The sequence below is a fragment of the Mustelus asterias genome, chromosome 2 (genome assembly GCF_964213995.1).
Source record: "Mustelus asterias chromosome 2, sMusAst1.hap1.1, whole genome shotgun sequence".
NCBI classification, from domain to species: domain Eukaryota; kingdom Metazoa; phylum Chordata; class Chondrichthyes; order Carcharhiniformes; family Triakidae; genus Mustelus; species Mustelus asterias.
In genome coordinates this window covers 39,105,389-39,124,322 of record NC_135802.1, presented here as the reverse complement: position 1 = coordinate 39,124,322, position 18,934 = coordinate 39,105,389, and the positions used below count along the sequence as shown (strand labels likewise).

Genomic DNA, 18,934 nt, shown 5'->3' with positions numbered 1-18,934 from the left:
TGCAGTCCAAACAGCCCCTGTTCCATTTGAGCCACCTCCCATCCTTCCTCATTTGACTCTTCATCAATCCAATCCTCTATTTCCTTTGCCCAGAGATGTTTAGCCAGCCTCCCCTAACCTCTGCATATAAGTGGAGATTTGATACAGCTGTCCAAAATCATTGACTCTGATAGACTAAATGAAGATGCACTGTTTTCAGTGGTTAAAAAGGTCACGAACCAGAGGGCAGATTTAAGCATTGGTAGAAAAACCTGAGGTGACATGAGGAAACATTTGTTAGCGAGTTCTGGAATATATGGTGGTGGAAGCAGATTCAGCAGTAACATTCAAAAGAGAATTGGACACACACTTTGAGTGAAGCACACTGTAAGGCTATAAGTAAGAAGCAGAGATGGGAATAATTGCATAGCTCTGCCCAACAGCCGGCACAAGCATAATATGCAGTATCATTCTGTGATTTGCTTCGCATAATGTGCTTTTAGCTGGTAGAATAATCAAATTACATGCTTATTACTCTAGGGTTGTGATGTGGTAAAATGAAAAGTTGGAGATATGAAATCCTTGTAAAAGTTTTCCCTGGCTGAATAAATGATCAACCGATTTTAGTTGATGTAAAGTTAAAATTATTGTCGCAAGGGAGGAAGTAATGTCACTGTTGAATCTCATTGGTTAAGCAAGTCTCAGTGTTCAGATATTATTTGAAACAAATTTGACAAGCCCCAATACAATAAATATCAGTTTTTTATACAATGAAAGACACAGATATTGCCATCAGACAGATACTATCATGCACGACGTATCATGGAGTATGAATGGCAAGTCACAAGAGTTCCGATGATAGTTGACCAAGCATCCCAACTGTGTCATCCTGCACAGACTGCATCCTTCTTGACTGGGTAGTCCTACCTTCACTTTTAATTTTTAAAAGCTTTTTTCTATGGTAATAAAAGCCTTTAGCACTCTGTTTTTATGACCTGTGAGCCTTCTTTCAGATGTCCTTTTAATCTGTTCAATTCTCTGCAAAAGTTTATAATTCCTCATGTGTTTCTTCCTTAATTTTCAATTTATTTTAAACCCATTTATCCACAGAATTCCAAAGGAGTTTAGCACTGAGGTTTTTTTGTTCATCCATATATTTTCCATAGCTGATTCATTCTTCCTCGTTAATTTAGTGTCACTCCACTTATAGCCTTTTACCAGTCCTGCACCTTCATTTTTAACTTTTGATTGCACTTGTCTGTTATGAAATTGAAACTATGTTTATGCCCCAATTTACAACCGTTTTCCTACATTCATCAGGTTTTTTGTTCTGCCACTTGATTTTCCGCAATTAAATTTGTAATTACTTATTCCTTTGGTGTTGAAACGTACTGATCATGTGCCAATTATTTTCTGGCATTTTGCAGTCTTGAGCTTTTCCAGGTTTGTGGTCATGTTCATTCTCATATACCACATCCAATTTGCTCAGTGTAAAGTTTTGTTTGCCATCTGTGTACTGTTCAACAGTGTTCCTCGAAACACAGAACAAGCAGAATTGCAGTCTCAAGAATTGAAATTGCAAATGTGATTGCAGTTGCTGGTTCACTTGCCTTTCTTCATATTAACCTTGCATGAATCTTTATTTGGGGCAGAGCAACACCTTTTCATGCAAACCTAACAATACCATTTGTTGACTTTGTCATTTATTCATACGACTTCCTGTTGCAAACTTAGTTGATGGTATCCACAACCATGCCATAGTTTGAATTCAACATCTCTTTCCAAAGAGAACCTGTTATCTTCTTGAGTCGCCTATCCTGTTCTTCACTTGATCGTCTGTGAGTGATGTGAAGTGTAGCTTTCAGTTGTTTCCTTTTTTAATTGAGTTTCCAGGTTCTGTCCCAGAATCTTTGTTTTCATTCTCTGTACCTATGCTCCAGAAGTCTTTTCCTGATTGTGTCTAGGACCGTTTAGGACCCTGTTAGCATATCTGAATGCTTAATTTGTTCAGATGGGCATCATTCTGTGCAATATTTTGATGCCCCAAATCAGATCATATGTTCTTCAGTCGCTGTGGTATTTAAACTGTTGAAGTAAAAGTTATTTCCACCAACTTGAGCTTTATTCTGGCTGTCATCACGTGATGGCTGTTTTTCTTGCTTTTGTTCCATATGAACCCTTAAATTTCTGTTGTTACTTTAAAAGGTTTGATTCATCTTGTATCCAATAATGATGTGGCTCCTGATTATTGTGTAGTTTTGATTCCTTTATTTGAGGGACTAGTTGCATTGGAGACAGTTCAGAGGAGGTTTCGAGTCATAGAGGTTTACAGCATGGAAACAGACCCTTCGACCCAACGTGTCCATGTCACCCTTTTTTAACCCCTAAGCTAGTCCCAATTGTCCACATTTGGCAAAGACTGTTCTCTTATGGAGCTCCCTGGGGTCACTGTGCTGGAAATAGGGAGTGTGCTCTCTCTTCCCTGATTCCACTCTGGTGGAGCTCCCCAGGGTCACTGTGCTGCACATAGGATGTGTGCTCTCTCTTCCCCGACTCTAGTCTGGTCTGATGGAGCTCCCGGTGTCGCAGTGCTGGAGATTCTGGGAGAAATATGCAGCAGTTTCAGGTTGGGGGAATTTTCACACATACCGGCAATCTGCTTACCACTGCCGCTGCTTGGAAGATTCAGGCCCATTTATATTTTAAATCTATTTATATTTTAATTGTTACACGAAAAATTAACACAAACACTCACTGAATTGATTGCAGAGATGAGGCGTTTTTCTTATGAAGAGAGATTGGGCAGTTTAGTCCTAAACTCCCTCGAGTTTAAGAACATAAGAACATAAGAAACAGGAGCAGGAGTAGGCCATCTAGCCCCTCGAGCCTGCCCCGCCATTCAATAAGATCATGGCTGATCTGAAGTGGATCAGTTCCACTTACCCGCCTGATCCCTATAACCCCTAATTCCCTTAGCGATCAGGAATCCATCTATCCGTGATTTAAACATATTCAACGAGGTAGCCTCCACCACTTCAGTGGGCAGAGAATTCCAGAGATTCACCACCCTCTGAGAGAAGAAGTTCCTCCTCAACTCTGTCCTAAACTGACCCCCCTTTATTTTGAGGCTGTGCCGTCTAGTTCTAGTTTCCTTTCTAAGTGGAAAGAATCTCTCCATCTCTACCCTATCCAGCCCCTTCATTATCTTATAGGTCTCTATAAGATTCCCCCCTCAGCCTTCTAAATTCCAACGAATACAAACCCAATCTGCTCAGTCTCTCCTCATAATCAACACCCCTCATCTCTGGTATCAACCTGGTGAACCTTCTCTGCACTCCCTCCAAGGCCAATATATCCTTCTGTAAATAAGGGGACCAATACTGCACACAGTATTCCAGCTGCGGCCTCACCAATGCCCTGTACAGATGCAGCAAGACATCTCTGCTTTTATATTCTATCCCCCTTGCGATATAGGCCAACATCCCATTTGCCGCCTTGATCACCTGTTGCACCTGCAGACTGGGTTTTTGCATCTCATGCACAAGGACCCCCAGGTCCCTTTGCACAGCAGCATGTTGTAATTTCTTTCCATTTAGATAATAATCCAATTTGCTATTATTTCTTCCAAAGTGAATAACCTTGCATTTGTTATCGTTAAAATCCATCTGCCAGATCCTCGCCCACTCACTCAGCCTGTCCAAATCTCTCTGCAGACCTTCTACGCCCTCCACACGATTCACTTTTCCACTTATCTTTGTGTCGTCTGCAAACTTTGTTACCCTACACTCAGTCCCCTCCTCCAGATCGTCCATATAAATGGTAAATAGTTGAGGCCCCAGTACCGATCCCTGCGGCACGCCACCAGTTACCATCCGCCAACCAGAAAAGCACCCATTTATTCTGACTCTCTGCTTCCTGTCGGATAGCCAATCCCCAATCCACGCGAACACCCTACCCCCAACTCCGTGTGACCCAATCTTCTTCAGCAACCTTTTGTGAGGCACCTTATCAAACGCCTTTTGGAAATCCAAAAACACCGCATCCACCGGTTCCCCTCCGTCAACCGCACTAGTCACATCTTCATAAAAATCCAACAAGTTCGTCAAGCACGACTTCCCCTCATGAATCCATGCTGCGTCTGCTTAATCGAGCCATTCTTATCCAGATGGCCTGCTATTTCTTCTTTAATGATGGATTCCAGCATTTTCCCAACTACAGACGTTAAGCTAACCGGCCTGTAGTTACCCACCTTTTGTCTATTTCCTTTTTTAAAGAGCGGCGTAACATTAGCCGTTTTCCAATCCGCCGGCACTACCCCAGAATCCAACGAATTTCGATAAATAACCACTAACGCATCCGCTATTACCTCTGACATTTCTTTCAGTACCCTGGGATGCATTCCATCCGGGCCCTCTTAGAAGAATGAGAGGAGATCTCATTGAGGTGTACAAGATGATAAGGGGGTTAACAAAGTAGATGTGGAGTGGATGTTTCCTCTTTAGGGCAATCTAGAAAAAGAGGTCATAGTCTTAGGATAAGACTATAAGTTATATGGAAGGGATGGAAGTGAAGGCAGTGCAATGTACCTCCTGCAGAATGTTTGAGGTGAGGGATACCATCAGTGTCCCTGCTGATTACACCTGTGGGAGGTGCACCCATCTGCAGCTCCTCCAAGACCGCGTTAGGGAGCTGGAGTTGGATGAGCTTAGGGACATCAGGGAGGCAGAGAGGGCCATAGACACCAGCTTCAGGGATATAGTTGCTCCAGGGAATGAAAATAGATGGGTGACAGTGAGCGGGGCTGGGAGGAAGCAGTCGGTGCGGGGATCCCCTGTGGTTGTTCCCCTTAGCAACAAGTATTCCACTTTGGATACAGGTGAGGGGGGCGACCTACCAGTGGTAAGCCGCAGTGACCAGATCGCCAGCGCTGAGTCCGTCCCTGTGGCTCAGAAGGGAAAGGGGGAGAGCGGTAGAGCTATAGTTATTGGGGACTCGTTTGTTAGAGGGATAGATAGGAGGTTCTGTGGCAACAAGAGAGACTCACGGATGGTATGTTGCCTCCCGGATGCCAGGGTCCGTGACATCTCCGACCATGTCTTCAGGATTCTAAAGAGGGAGGGGGAACAGTCACAAGTCGTGGTGCACGTCGGCACCAAAGACATAGGTAAGAGAGGGGACGGGGATTTAAAACAGGAATTCAGGGAGCTTGGGTGGAAGCTGAGATGTGGAGATGCCGGCGTTGGACTGGGGTAAGCACAGTAAGAAGTCTCACAACACCAGGTTAAAGTCCAACAGGTTTATTTGGTAGCAAATACCATAGGGTATTTGCTACCAAATAAACCTGTTGGACTTTAACCTGGTGTTGTGAGACTTCTTACTGGAAGCTGAGAGCCAGGGCAAAACAGGTTGTCATCTCTGGTATGTTGCTGGTGCCACGGGATAGCGAGTTGAGGAACAGGGAGAGAGTGCAGTTAAACACATGGATGCAGGGATGGTGTAGGAGGGAGGGTTTCAGCTATGTGGATAATTGGAACACTTTCTGGGGAAGGTGGGACCTGTACCAACAGGACGGGGTGCCCCTGAACCAGAAGGACACCAATATCCTGGGAGGGAAATTTGCTACGGCTCTTCGGGGGGATTTAAACTAATTGGTCAGGGGGATGGGAAGAGGAGTTGTAGTCCAGAGGTCAGTGAGTGTAGTGAGGTACTGGGAAGGGTATCATGGTCAAAGGTGGGTACCAGCAGACAAGAAGGTGGGTTGAAGTGTGTCTACTTCAATGCAAGGAGCATCCGAAATAAGGTAGGTGAACTTGGGGCGTGGATTGGCACTTGGGACTACGATGTTGTGGCCAATACGGAGACATGGGTAGAACAAGGAGAGGAATGGTTGTTGGAAGTTCCGGGGTATAGATGTTTCAGTAAGTGTAGGGTAGCTGGTAAAAGAGGTGGAGGAGTGGCAATGTTAATCAAGGAGAGTGTAACGGCTGCAGAAAGGCATTTCGAAGGGGATCTGCCTACAGAGGTAATATGGGCTGAGGTTAGGAATAGGAAAGGAGCGGTCACGTTGTTAGGAGTTTACTATAGGCCCCCAAATAGGAATAGAGATGTGGAGGAAGAAATTGCTAAGCAGATTATGGATAGGTGTGGAGGTCACCGGGTAGTAGTCATGGGGGACTTTAACCTTCCAAATATTGATTGGAACCTTTATAGGTCGAATAGTTCGGATGGGGCAGTTTTTGTGCAGTGTGTGCAGGAGGGGTTCCTGACACAATATGTGGATAAGCCGACAAGAGGTGGGGCCACATTGGATTTGGTAATGGGAAATGAGCCGGGCCAAGTGTTGGATTTGGTTGTGGGAGAGCACTTTGGAGATAGTGACCACAATTCGGTGTCTTTTGTGATTGCAATGGAGAGGGAGAGGGCCATACGGCAGGGCATAGTTTACAATTGGGGGAGAGGTAATTATGATGCAAACAGGCGGGAATTAGGAAGCATAGGATGGGAACAAAAATTGTCAGGCAAAGGCACTAATGATAAATGGAACTTTTTCAAGGAACAAATACTGCGCGTCCTTGATAGGTATGTCCCTGCCAGGCAGAGAGGAAATGGCCGAGTGAGGGAACCATGGTTCACAAAAGAGGTGGAATGTCTTGTCAAGAGAAAGAAGGAAGCGTATGTTAGGTTGAGAAAACAAGGTTCAGTTGGCTCGATGGAGGGTTACAAGTTAGCAAGAAATGAGCTGAAAAAGGGGCTTCGGAGAGCTAGGAGGGGGCATGAGAAGTCCTTGGCGGGTCGGATCAAGGAAAACCCCAAGGCTTTTTACTCTTATGTGAGGAATAAAAGAATGACCAGGGTGAGGCCGGGGCCGGTCAAGGACGGCAGTGGGAATTTGTGCATGGAGTCAGAAGAGATAGGAGAGGTGATGAATGAATACTTTTCTTCAGTGTTAACCAAAGAGAGGGGCCATGTTTTTGAGGAAGAGAAGGTGTCACAGGCTGATAGGCTGGAGGAAGTAGATGTTCGGAGGGAAGATGTACTAGCAATTTTGAAAAAACTGAAAGTTGATGAGTCCCCTGGACCTGATGAAATATATCCTAGGATTCTTTGGGAGGCAAGGGATGAGATTGCAGAGCCTTTGGCATTGATCTTTGCGTCCTCACTGTCTACGGGGGTGGTGCCAGAGGACTGGAGAGTGGCGAATGTGGTTCCTCTGTTTAAGAAAGGGAATAGAAATGACCCTGGTAATTATAGGCCGGTTAGTCTTACTTCGGTGGTCGGTAAGTTGATGGAAAAGGTCCTTGGGGATAGGATTTATGACCATTTAGAAAGATGCAGCTTAATCCGGGATAGTCAGCACGGATTTGTGAAGGGCAAGTCTTGCCTCACAAATTTGATAGATTTTTTTGCGGAGGTAACGAAGTGTGTAGATGAAGGTAGTGCAGTTGATGTCATATACATGGATTTTAGTAAGGCGTTTGATAAGGTCCCCCTCGGTCGGCTTATGAAGAAAATAAGGATGTGTGGGATAGAGGGAAGTTTGGCCGATTGGATAGGTAACTGGCTATCTAACAGAAGACAGAGGGTGGTGGTGGATGGAAAATTTTCGGACTGGAAACCGGTTACCAGCGGAGTGCCACAGGGATCAGTGCTTGGTCCTCTGCTCTTTGTGATTTTTATTAATGACTTAGAGGAGGGGGCTGAAGGGTGGATCAGTAAATTTGCTGATGACACCAAGATTGGTGGAGTAGTGGATGAGGTGGAGGGCTGTTGTAGGCTGCAAAGAGATATAGATAGGATGCAGAGCTGGGCTGAAAAATGGCAAATGGCGTTTAACCCTGACAAATGCGAGGTGATTCATTTTGGTAGGACAAATTTAAATGTGGATTACAGGGTCAAAGGTAGGGTTCTGAAGAATGTGGAGGAACAGAGAGATCTTGGGGTTCATATCCATAGATCTCTGAAGGTTGCCACTCAAGTGGATAGAGCCGTGAAGAAGGCCTATAGTGTGTTGGCGTTCATTGACAGGGGGTTTGAGTTTAAGAGCCGTGGGGTTATGCTGCAACTGTACAGGACCTTGGCGAGACCACATTTGGAATATTGTGTGCAGTTCTGGTCACCTCACTACAAGAAGGATGTGGAGACACTGGAAAGAGTGCAGAGGAGATTTACCAGGATGCTGCCTGGTTTGGAGGGTAGGTCTTATGAGGAAAGGTTGAGGGAACTTGGGCTTTTCTCTTTGGAGCGGAGGAGGTTGAGAGGAGACTTGATAGAGGTTTATAAGATGATGAGGGGGATAGATAAAGTGAACGTTCAAAGACTATTTCCTCGGGTGAATGGAGCGGTAACGAGGGGGCATAACTACAGGGTTCATGGTGGGAGATATAGGAAGGATGTCCGAGGTAGGTTCTTTACGCAGAGTGGTTGGGGTGTGGAATGGACTGCCTGCAGGGATAGTGGAGTCAGACACTTTAGGAACATTTAAGAAGCTATTGGATAGGAACATGGAGTACTTAGGGACGATAGGGAGGAAATAGCTTGATCTTGGTTTCAGACAGAGCTCGGCACAACATCGTGGGCCGAAGGGCCTGTTCTGTGCTGTACTGTTCTATGTTCTATGATAAGGGGTGGCAGATGTGGAGGCCGAGATGAGATGTATATAAAACGAAAAAAAGTGGTGACGGTAAAAATTGGTCCTTTGGAGAATGAGAAGGGGGAATTAATAATGAGAAATGAGGAAATGGCCAAGGCATGGAACAGCTATTTTGTGTCAGTCTTCATCTTAGAAGACACAAATAACGTACCAAAAATTGATGACAAGGAGGCGAGAGCAGGTAAGGACCTTGAAATGATCATTATCACTGAAGAAGATATTTTTGGCAAGTTGATGGAGCGAAAGGTAAGCAAGTCTCGTGGCCCTAATGGAATGCATCCCAGGGTCCCAAAAGAGATGTCTGGGGAAATAGCAAATGCACTAGTGGTAACTTAGCAAAATTCACTGGATGGTTCCGACAGATTGGAAAACACTGTTTAAAAAAGGCAGGTAACTGGGCTGGTTAGTTTAACTTGTGTCGTGGGGAAAATCCTTGAACCTATCATCAAGGAAGAAATAGCGAGACATCTGGATAGAAATTGTCCCATTGGGCAGACGCAGCATGGGTTCATGAAAGGCAGGTCATGTTTAATTTACTGGAATTCTCTGAGGACATTGAGTGTGATGGACAAGAGGGAACCGGTGAATGTGGTATATCTGGATTTTCAGAAGGCATTCGACAAGGTGCTGCACAAAAGACTGCTGCAAGATAAATGTGCACGGCGTTACAGGTCATGTATCAGCATGGATAGAGGATTGGTTGACGAACAAAGCAAAGAGTGGGGATAAATGGGTGTTTTTCTGGTTGGCGATTAGTGGTTTCCCTCAGAGATTCCCTCAGAGAGGGGCGGCACGGTAGCACAGTGGTTTGCACTGCTGCTTCATAGCTCCAGGGTCCCGGCTCGGGTCACTGTCTGTGTGGAGTTTGCACATTCTCCTCGTGTCTGCGTGGGTTTCCTCCGGGTGCTCCGGTTTCCTCCCACAGTCCAAAGATGTGCGGGTTAGGTTGATTGGCCAGGTTAAAAATTGCCCCTTAGAGTTCTGAGATGCGTAGGTTCGCGGGATTAGCGGGTAAATAAGCGGGGGTAGGGCCTGGGTGGGATTGTGGTCGGTGCAGACTCGATGGGCCGAATGGCCTCCTTCTGCACTGTAGGGTTTCTATGATTTCTATTAGTGTTGGGAACGCAATTGTTTACAATTTACATAGATGATTTGGAGTTGGGGACCAAGTGTAGTGTGTCAAAGCTCGCAGATGATACTAAGATGGGTGGCAGAGCAAAGTGTGCAGAGGACATTGAAAGTCTGCAGAGGGATATAGATAGTCTAAAGAGAGTGGGCAAGGGTCTGGCAGATGGAGTACAATGTTGGTAAATGTGAGGTCATCCATTTTGGTAGCAATAACAGCAAAATGGATTCTCTGAATGGTAAAAAATTGCAGCATGCTGCTGTGCAGAGGGACTGGGTGTCCTTGTGCACGAATCACAAAAAGTTGGTTTGCAGGTGCAGCAGGGAATAAAGATGGCAAATGGAATTTTGCTCTTCATTGCTAGAGGGATGGAGTTTAAATACAAGGAGGTTATGTTGTTGTATAAGGTGCTGGTGAGGCCACACCCTGAAGTACTGTGTACAGTTTTGGTCTCCTTACTTGAGAAAGGATATACTGGCACTGGAGGGGGTGCAGAGGAGATTCACTAAGTTGATTCCAGAGTTGAGAGGATTGGCTAATGAGGAGAGACTGAGTAGACTGGGACTATATTCATTGGAATTTAGAAGAATGAGGGGGAATCTTATAGAAACATTTAATGTTATGAAGGAAATAGATAAGATAGAAGCAGGGAGGTTGTTTCCACTGGCAAGTGAAACTAGGACTCGGGGGCATAGTCTCAAAATAAGGGCGAGCAGATTTAGGACTGAGTTGAGGAGGAATTTCTTCACACAAAGGGTTGTGAATCTGTGCAATTCCCTGCCTAGTGAAGCAGTTGAGGCTACCTCGTTGAATGTTTTTAAGGCAAAGATAGATTTTTGAACAGCAAAAGAATTAAGGATTATTGTGAGTGGGTGAGTAAGTGGAGCTGAGTCCACGAAGATCTTATTGAATGGCGGAACAGGCTCGAGGGGCAAGATGGCCTACTCCTGCTCCTAATTCTTAAGTCCTTATGAGATCATCCATGATCGTATGAAATGGTGTAGCACTCTTGAGGGGCTAAATTCCCTACTCCTGCTTCTAGTTTTATGAGTTGGCGCACAATAATAAAGAACTAATTTGCAAAGAATTTCATCTTCAATGTTAGGTCATGGTGCTTGGGCCTTTTGTGGTGTGCCCACTGGAATTATATGTTGCAATCCCACTTTTTTGATCAATCCTTGTGCCATTTTCATAGAAGAAATCTTATAGCACAGAAAAATGGGTTCAGTCCACTTAGCCGATATAAGTTGTTTGAAAGAGGTATCCATTTCACCTCGTCCCCAATTCTTTTCTCCTACACATGTAAATCTTTTTTTCCCTTACTTATCTATTCCCCTTCAGTTTTGAAGAACATTGCATTGGACTTAAAAAAAACATTAACTGTTGTTTTTCTCACTGCAGTTGCTACCAGACCTGCTGAGTATTTCCTGCGGTGTTTTTATTCCAAAATTAATCTTGTTTCCTTATAGCCCTATATTATCTTCTGTTTGCAATATTTATCCATTTTCCTTTAACAGAAACATTGTTCCTTCCCTGTGCCTGAGTATTTCAAGTTGTAAAAACTATCTGTTCAATAACTTTTTTCTCGCCCCCTCCCTTTTTCTCTTGAGCATGTTGAATTGATGAGCCCTAATCACTGATTCCCTTCAGGAAATTCTCTTGAATTATTCACTGCATCAAAACCCAATCAAATCTCTTCTGGTCTGTGCGATTCGTATTTTCACCATCCCAACATCACCATGAATATGTGCCTTGTGCAATCTGGCTTCAATGGCTTCTTGATAATTGTGCCTGGTACTCCAAACTTCGAGTGAACCAATGTTTCATGCAATAAAAACAGAAAATGCTTGAAAACCTCAAGTCTGGAGGCATCTCTGGAAAGAAAAATAGTGTTAATGCTTCGAGTCCGTATGACTTTGAAGAAGTCTTACAGACTCGATGTTAAGTGTTTTCTCACAGATGCTGCCAGACCTGCTGAGTTGTTCCAACATTTTCTGTTATTTTAGATCTGCAGCATTTGCAGTCATTTGCTTTTATTCTAATGTTTCATGAAAATTTGTTTTGCTGAAATCGTACTCTTATATATGTCCCAGTTTATAAAACCCAATACTCTTTTGGAGTCCTTGGGGTCATTATGTTGGACATTATGTGCCATAACAATTTTATGATTGCGCAAATCTAAATCATCCATACATTATTAAGAACAAATGTGAACATGCACAGCAAAAGAGGTGTGCATGTAGTAAATTGTGACTCTTTTTCCCCCCCCAGCTTCTATCCTCTTGCCAGATAGTGAAACTGAATTTTGTTGATCCTGCAGTATAATTTTTTTAATCTTTGCATTTCCTCTTACCACCATCTCTCTGATCAACTATGATTAACTAATTTGATGTGGAGATGTCGGCGTTGGACTGGGGTAAACACAGTAAGAAGTTTAACAACAACAGGTTAAAGTCCAACAGGTTTATTTGGTAGCAAACGCCACAAGCTTAAGGCTCCGAAAGCTTGTGGCTTTTGCTACCAAATAAACCTGTTGGACTTTAACCTGGTGTTGTTAAACTTACTGTAACTAATTTGACACAGACAAGAATTAAATTTAGGATCATTGTGTATGGGTTGAAAGGCAGACATCCCTGAAAGAAAATGAATCAATGGTCAGATTTACTGAATTTCAGTTTTTAAATGTTGCGAATGGCTCAGCTGTGTGTAATGGAGTCTCCAACTGATCCAGTGGTCTGTGATTTTCAGTCTTGTCTCAAGTATTTTTGGTAATCTCTTAGAACTGGAACTTCTGTTAGCTGCTATGCATGTCATCTGGTGTTATATTTTTACCTTGCAAATAATCTGGTTTGGAAGTGAAGGCGTTGTCGGTTTCTTTTTCCATTCTCTCCCTTCAAAAACTTTTAATCTTCCAGTGTTTGCCTAAGTGATTGAGTAATTTTTGCAAAAGTGGGAATGTGGGCATTGGATTGTTTGAAGTGTCATATGGAACTGGTACTCAGCAAGAAGTGACAAAAGTTTTGAAGCTTAAAAAGTGGTGCATTTGTTTAGATGTGGTGCAGCCATACAACATGAAAAGAATTGTCACACTTCAGTAGAACCAACCCCCCCACCCCCACCTTACTCTATCTCTCTAATCCCATGAATTTACCAGGTTTAATCCACCTAACACGCACATCTTTGGCGTGTGAGAGGGAAGCTGGAGAACCCGGAGGAAGCCCACACAGACACTGGGAGAACATGCAAACTCCACACAGTCACCCAAGGCTGGAATTGAACTCTGGTCCCTGGTGCCATGAGGCAGCAGTGCGAACCACTGTGGCACCATATTCCCCGCCGCTCCTCTCTACTCTACCCCTCCGCTTCTCTCCACTCAACCTCGCCCCCTCCCCCACTCTGCACCCCCGCTTCTCTCTCTTCTACTTTCTAACTCTTTGTCCAGCATGATTTTGATTGCTCTTTTTCTCCTTTTGGAGAATACCTAGACTACATCTAAGCAATTTTTTCTTTAAAGGCCACTCATTATTACATTACATGCCTGCTACTATGTAACTCAGTTCACCTCGGCTTCTCATTTTGCTTCCTTATTCATTAAAAAAATTGTTGGATTTTCCTCTGTTTGTGTTGTAGTTATAAGGCATTGTCACGGCTTTCTATTTATTTATTTGTGTGTGCATGTGACTGCCCTCAATAGCCGATATTAGGTAGTCTCTGGAGCAATGCATTATAATGAAGTGTTCATGTACCTGATCTTTTCCTATAGAAATTCTTGAATCAACTTTCAATGCAAATATTAATGGTTAATTTTCATATTTTGAAAGATGTAATCACCTATTATGCTGGCTTCTCTTACTGAAAGTTAATCTTTGCATCTCTGCAGCTGGTTACAAATGCACATATCTGGGTGGGGTATATATCTTTAATTGAGCCTGTGTACACAAATATAAATAACCATACTTCCATGGATGGAAAATAATTGTGATGTGGAGATGCCGGTGTTGGACTGGGGTAAACACAGTAAGAAGTTTAACAACACCAGGTTCAAGTCCAACAGGTTTATTTGATAGCAAAAGCCACACAAGCTTTCAGAGCTCCAAGCCCCTTCTTCAGGTGAGTGGGAATTCTGTTCACAAACAGGGCATATAAAGACAGACTCAATTTACATGAATAATGGTTGGAATGCGAATACTTACAGCTAATCAAGTCTTTAAGAAACAAAACAATGTGAGTGGAGAGAGCATCATGACAGGCTAAAAAGACGTGTATTGTCTCCAGACAAGACAGCCAGTGAAACTCGGCAGGTCCAGGCAACTGTGGGGGTTACAGATAGTGTGACATGAACCCAATATCCCGGTTGAGGCCGTCCTCGTGTGTGCGGAACTTGGCTATCAGTTTCTGCTCAGCGACTCTGCGCCGTCGTGTGTTGCGAAGGCCGCCTTGGAGAACGCTTACCCGAATATCAGAGGCCGAATGCCCGTGACCGCTGAATGAACACCGCTCGACAATCACCAGGCAAGACTGTTCTCTTCCTGTTGGGGAGCACTTCAGCAGTCATGGGCATTCGGCCTCTGATATTCGGGTAAGCGTTCTCCAAGGCGGCCTTCGCGACACACGACGGCGCAGAGTCACTGAGCAGAAACTGATAGCCAAGTTCCGCACACACGAGGATGGCCTCAACCGGGATATTGGGTTCATGTTACACTATCTGTAGCCCCCACAGTTGCCTGGACCTGCCGAGTTTCACTGGCTGTCTTGTCTGGAGACAATACACATCTTTTTAGCCTGTCTTGATGCTCTCTCCACTCGCATTGTTTTGTTTCTTAAAGACTTGATTAGCTGTAAGTATTCGCATTCCAACCATTATTCATGTAAATTGAGTCTCTGTCTTTATATGCCCTGTTTGTGAACAGAATTCCCACTCACCTGAAGAAGGGGCTTAGAGCTCCGAAAGCTTGTGTGGCTTTTGCTATCAAATTAACCTGTTGGACTTTAACCTGGTGTTGTTAAACTTCTTCCTGTGGAAAATAATTGGCAGTGGTGCCATGAATGGTCCCTATTCTGCTCTATTTGAAACTTTGTCCTGGTGTGCACAGTTAACTCTTCCACTGATCACAAACAGATCTTTGCCTCAGCATAGAGTACAGAATTTAAACCAGCTGTCAATGGTGCATGCTGAAAATCTTTTTATCTTGCTCTTCATGTTAGTTCTGGCAAGTTTGTCTTCTAAATTGAATAATTTTTGACTTTGCTGCCCCCCCCCCCCGCCCCAAAAAAAGCCAGATGTCATGTTCCAGCACTTGATCTGTAGCCCTGGAGGTTACGGACCTCAGGTGCATCGCTACCTGATAGACACCTTTCAAATGAGTTGAGGGTTTCTGCCTCTACTGCCTTTTTAGGTAGAGAGTTCCAGGCTCTTGCCACTCTCAGGTGAAAATATCTTTTCTTTCTCCTCTCTCCATCTTCCGCTAATCACTTTAGATAAATGTCCCCTCGTCACTGATCTCTGTCCTTCCCATCCACTCTATCCAGGCCCTTCACATCTTTATACACCTTGGTCAAATTGCCCTCAGCCTCCTCTGTTCCAAGGAAAATAACCCTAGCAGTTCCAATCTTTCCTCATAGCTGTAATTTTCCAGTCCAGGCAACATCCTTCTAAATCTCCTCTGTATCCTCTAGTGTAATTATATCCTTTCTGTAATGAGTTGACCAGAACTGCATGCAGTACTCAACTGTAACCAGTATTTTATACAGCTCCAAGATAACACCCCTGATGTTGCATTTTAAAGTAAAGTTAAAAAATTATTTATTTGTCACAAGTAGACTTAAATTAACACCACAATGAAGTTACTGTGAAAATCCCCTATTCGTCACACTCCGGCAGCCGTTCAGGTATACTGAGGGAGAATTTAGCATGGCCAATGCACCTAACCAGTATGTCTTTGGGACTGTGGGAGGAAACTGGAGCACCCGGAGGAAACCCATGCAGACACGGGGAGAATGTGCAAACTCTGCACAGACAGTGGCCCAAGCTGGGATTCAAACCTGGGTCCATGGCACTGTGAAGCAGCAGTGCTAACCACCGTGCCAACATGCCGCCCCATCTTAGGTCTCCGCTAAGAAATCTTTCAATATCCTCCCACTTATTGGGTATTTGCCATCTTTGACCTCCCCAAATGCATTGTCTGTCACTCCTCTGGATCCATGTTGTGCTATAATTCTTTGCAGCCGCTTGGATTATTGGAATCAAAATAATAAGACCTCATCCATCTGTTTCCATAGAAGTTCAATATAACAGCTATTCATTTGTGGTCAGCAATTGAGTTGCAGCTCGTGTTAACCAAGATTCATTTAGTAATTTGAATAGGGCTTTTTAGAGGTTGAGTGAAGACTTTGAGTTTGCTTGCAATGTTTCAGAGCAATTTGAAAATATCCACTGCATAGACAATCTGATTGTTGGAACAGCAGAATTGATTTGAATGAAGGTTCAGTGCTAGTTGTAGTTTGAAGAGGATAAAGTATTGAAATTTCAACTTATTTCCTTTTTGCTTGTAAAATATAGAAGTGCACTTGTTTGGTTATTGGAGCAGGAGAAAGCAGCAAAGAATCTTGAAATGGTTTTAAGTTGCTTTGATTCGCATTGCAAAACAAAAATACAATGCACAGGGTCTCATTTTCAGGGAATGAATTCATATTATGCTCTTTTGTGAAAATGAAGTTTTCTACTTGCGCATATCTACCTTGCTTCATCACTTGTGTCTCAAAGTGTCTGGTATTTTTTCTGAATGTTTTGATGGATTTTTATTCTTGAGGTAAAGTTATCAGATTTGCATGCCAGGCTTAGAATCAGACTTTGCATATTGTTTGGCTAACTTGTTCCATGCTCTCTAGATGAACCCAGTATTAATTTTAGAGTTTGATCAGTGGCACTCCAACATCGTCATCTTTTTTCATCTCTGGCATTGGAGGAAAATGAAGCCCAAGTAAAACCCAAGTGGCATTGCCAATTTAAAAGGATAATCCAGTTAGGTTTGCACCAATCTTGCTGCCTCAATTTGAGGTATTGTTTTATGCTGCTGCCTGTTGATGCCTGTTGGGAATTTTGCTTTGCCTAATCTCGCTGGCGTTGCTTATAACAGGGTCCTTTTGTGTTCTTCACAAGTTTACTGTTGCCTGTTCTTGAATGTGTTGACTTGCATCTATTTACTAACATTCAATCCACCTTAGCACATTTATGTAACTGCCATGTGTCATGGAGTATGGATAATCTTTCTATTTTTAACAGACTCAGAACTTTGTTTTGTGAACAAATTAAATTCTTACACTAATGTGCTGTTCCCTATCATTCACAAAGTTTGTGATTGAGCAGAGTTCCTATATATTATACTAGATTCGTCTTCACTGGCAGTGCATTTTCTGTCAGTAACTGTCTTTGGTTGTCATGCCAATTTTAATTTTGAACTCGATGATGTTGGTAATTTAGTAAATCTTAAAATTCTTTACAGATTGCACATTTTGAGGAAATGTTTTTTTTTACAAAACTGAGTAAGCTGAATCCACTAATTTATTGGACCCTCAAAGAACTCTTGTAGAATTGAGGTGTAACCTATTTCTAGAATTATGTCAACTGCTGCATAGTGCATGTTATTTAAATGTTCATTTGTATTATGCTGCAGATTGCTCTCGAACAGTACTTCCACTATTGATTTTAGATTTTCACTGTTAATACTAGATTTGTTACAAATGAATATTGAGAGTACATTTGCCAAGTTGAAAAGATTGTTTATTACTTGGATGATTGCAGGGAGGGCAAACTGCCTGGGGCATAAATTTCTGAAAAGGACATTCCTGTTCTTTCTTCAATCCTTGCATTTTGTACAATGATTTGTTTTTAGATATGAGGATTGAGTAATTTGTTTTGGTGATGCATTTTTTTTTGCAACATCATCTCATGCCTCAGCTAACAATATGAACCAATTTTGATTTCGAAACAAGTAACGCATAAATTGGATTTCAGACGCTCTGAATTGAGACAGCCTTAATTGCCTGTTGGCATTATTGGGTTGCAGTCTGTTAAATCAGAATTAAAGAGATCTTCTAATTTTATTTGACGTATTGTAAGCAGTTTAAATATGTTATTGTTGCATAGCAGAAGTTTAAGCCAGCACTTTCCTTTTGTCTTGCAGTCCTTACAGCTGCTGTCACGCAAGCTTCCTTACAGTCTATGCTTCATAAGCTCCTCACGGCTGGACCATCAGCTTTAAGCATCACTACTCTCCTTTCCCAAGCTGCACAGTTGTCTTCTCAGGGTAAGGTTGAAACAAAAATGTGTGTTCTTTTGCTGCTCTGTTAGCACTTAAAACGTTGCACTGCCCACTGTTTCTCTCTTCCCCCCCCCCCCCCCCCCACCTCCCCCTCTTCCCCCCCCCCCCCTCACTTTCATTAATGTACCCATCAAGTTGAAGGGTTTCAGTATTGGGAAGGCGTCATTTTCCTCCTCGCATCAGCAATAGACCTTAGGTGAGATATACACCAGCTAGCTAGGTGAAGAAGATTTGCGCTTCTGCAGCTTATGACTCAGTTTTTTTTTCGTTCTTCAAATGTTTCACGAAGAACTTTGCTCTGTCCCAGTTGAAAGAGTTTGTGACTTCAATGTCACTCAAAAGATTGAATTCATTATAGTTCAGATTTATTTCTAAAGTTTTACTGAAACTCTATCTTGTGTGCATATCTGAGAGATTGTTTGGCAGATTATATTACGCTTCGTGGTTATTCACTTCACCCTTCTGATAGGTAAGCTGCAACTAAACAAAAACATTTGAGACTGGCAACTCAAATAGTATTGCAAAAGGCCAAGCTGAATCTGAAGGCTTGAATTTAATTCTTCAAATTGACATGAACTTAGGTCCATAAACATTCCTATCATGGACGTGATATCCTTGTACTTGTGGTAACAAGCGACAGTTGACTGGGAAAACAAATGGAGTTGGAACCTTCAAGGAAATGTCGCCTCATTTGTTACAGTTGGCAACTGATGGCATCACCTTAATATAGTTCAATACCATTAACATCGGAGATGCTTAGAATTCTGAAACTTGTTAAACTTGCAACCTTGAGTATTGCACAATCAATTTCAGCACTTTTAAAGGTAGAAGTTCATGTTCACCAGCACGCACTTACAG

At 43.0% G+C, this 18,934-nt stretch overlaps 1 protein-coding gene across 15 annotated transcripts in view; it reads left to right on the top strand.

Annotated features, from left to right (window-relative positions):
- Window positions 1–18,934, top strand: part of waca (WW domain containing adaptor with coiled-coil a) — a 116,610-nt gene that overhangs the window by 43,510 nt on the left and 54,166 nt on the right. For 14 of the 15 annotated variants that reach the window (XM_078233721.1, XM_078233693.1, XM_078233672.1 and 11 more), the window contains one exon: window positions 17,939–18,061. In XM_078233721.1, coding sequence (XP_078089847.1) covers window positions 17,939–18,061 — 123 coding nt within the window. Of the gene's footprint in view, window positions 1–16,643; window positions 16,772–17,938; window positions 18,062–18,934 lie in introns of those variants that run through there. The other variant, XM_078233754.1, reaches the window with a different exon arrangement.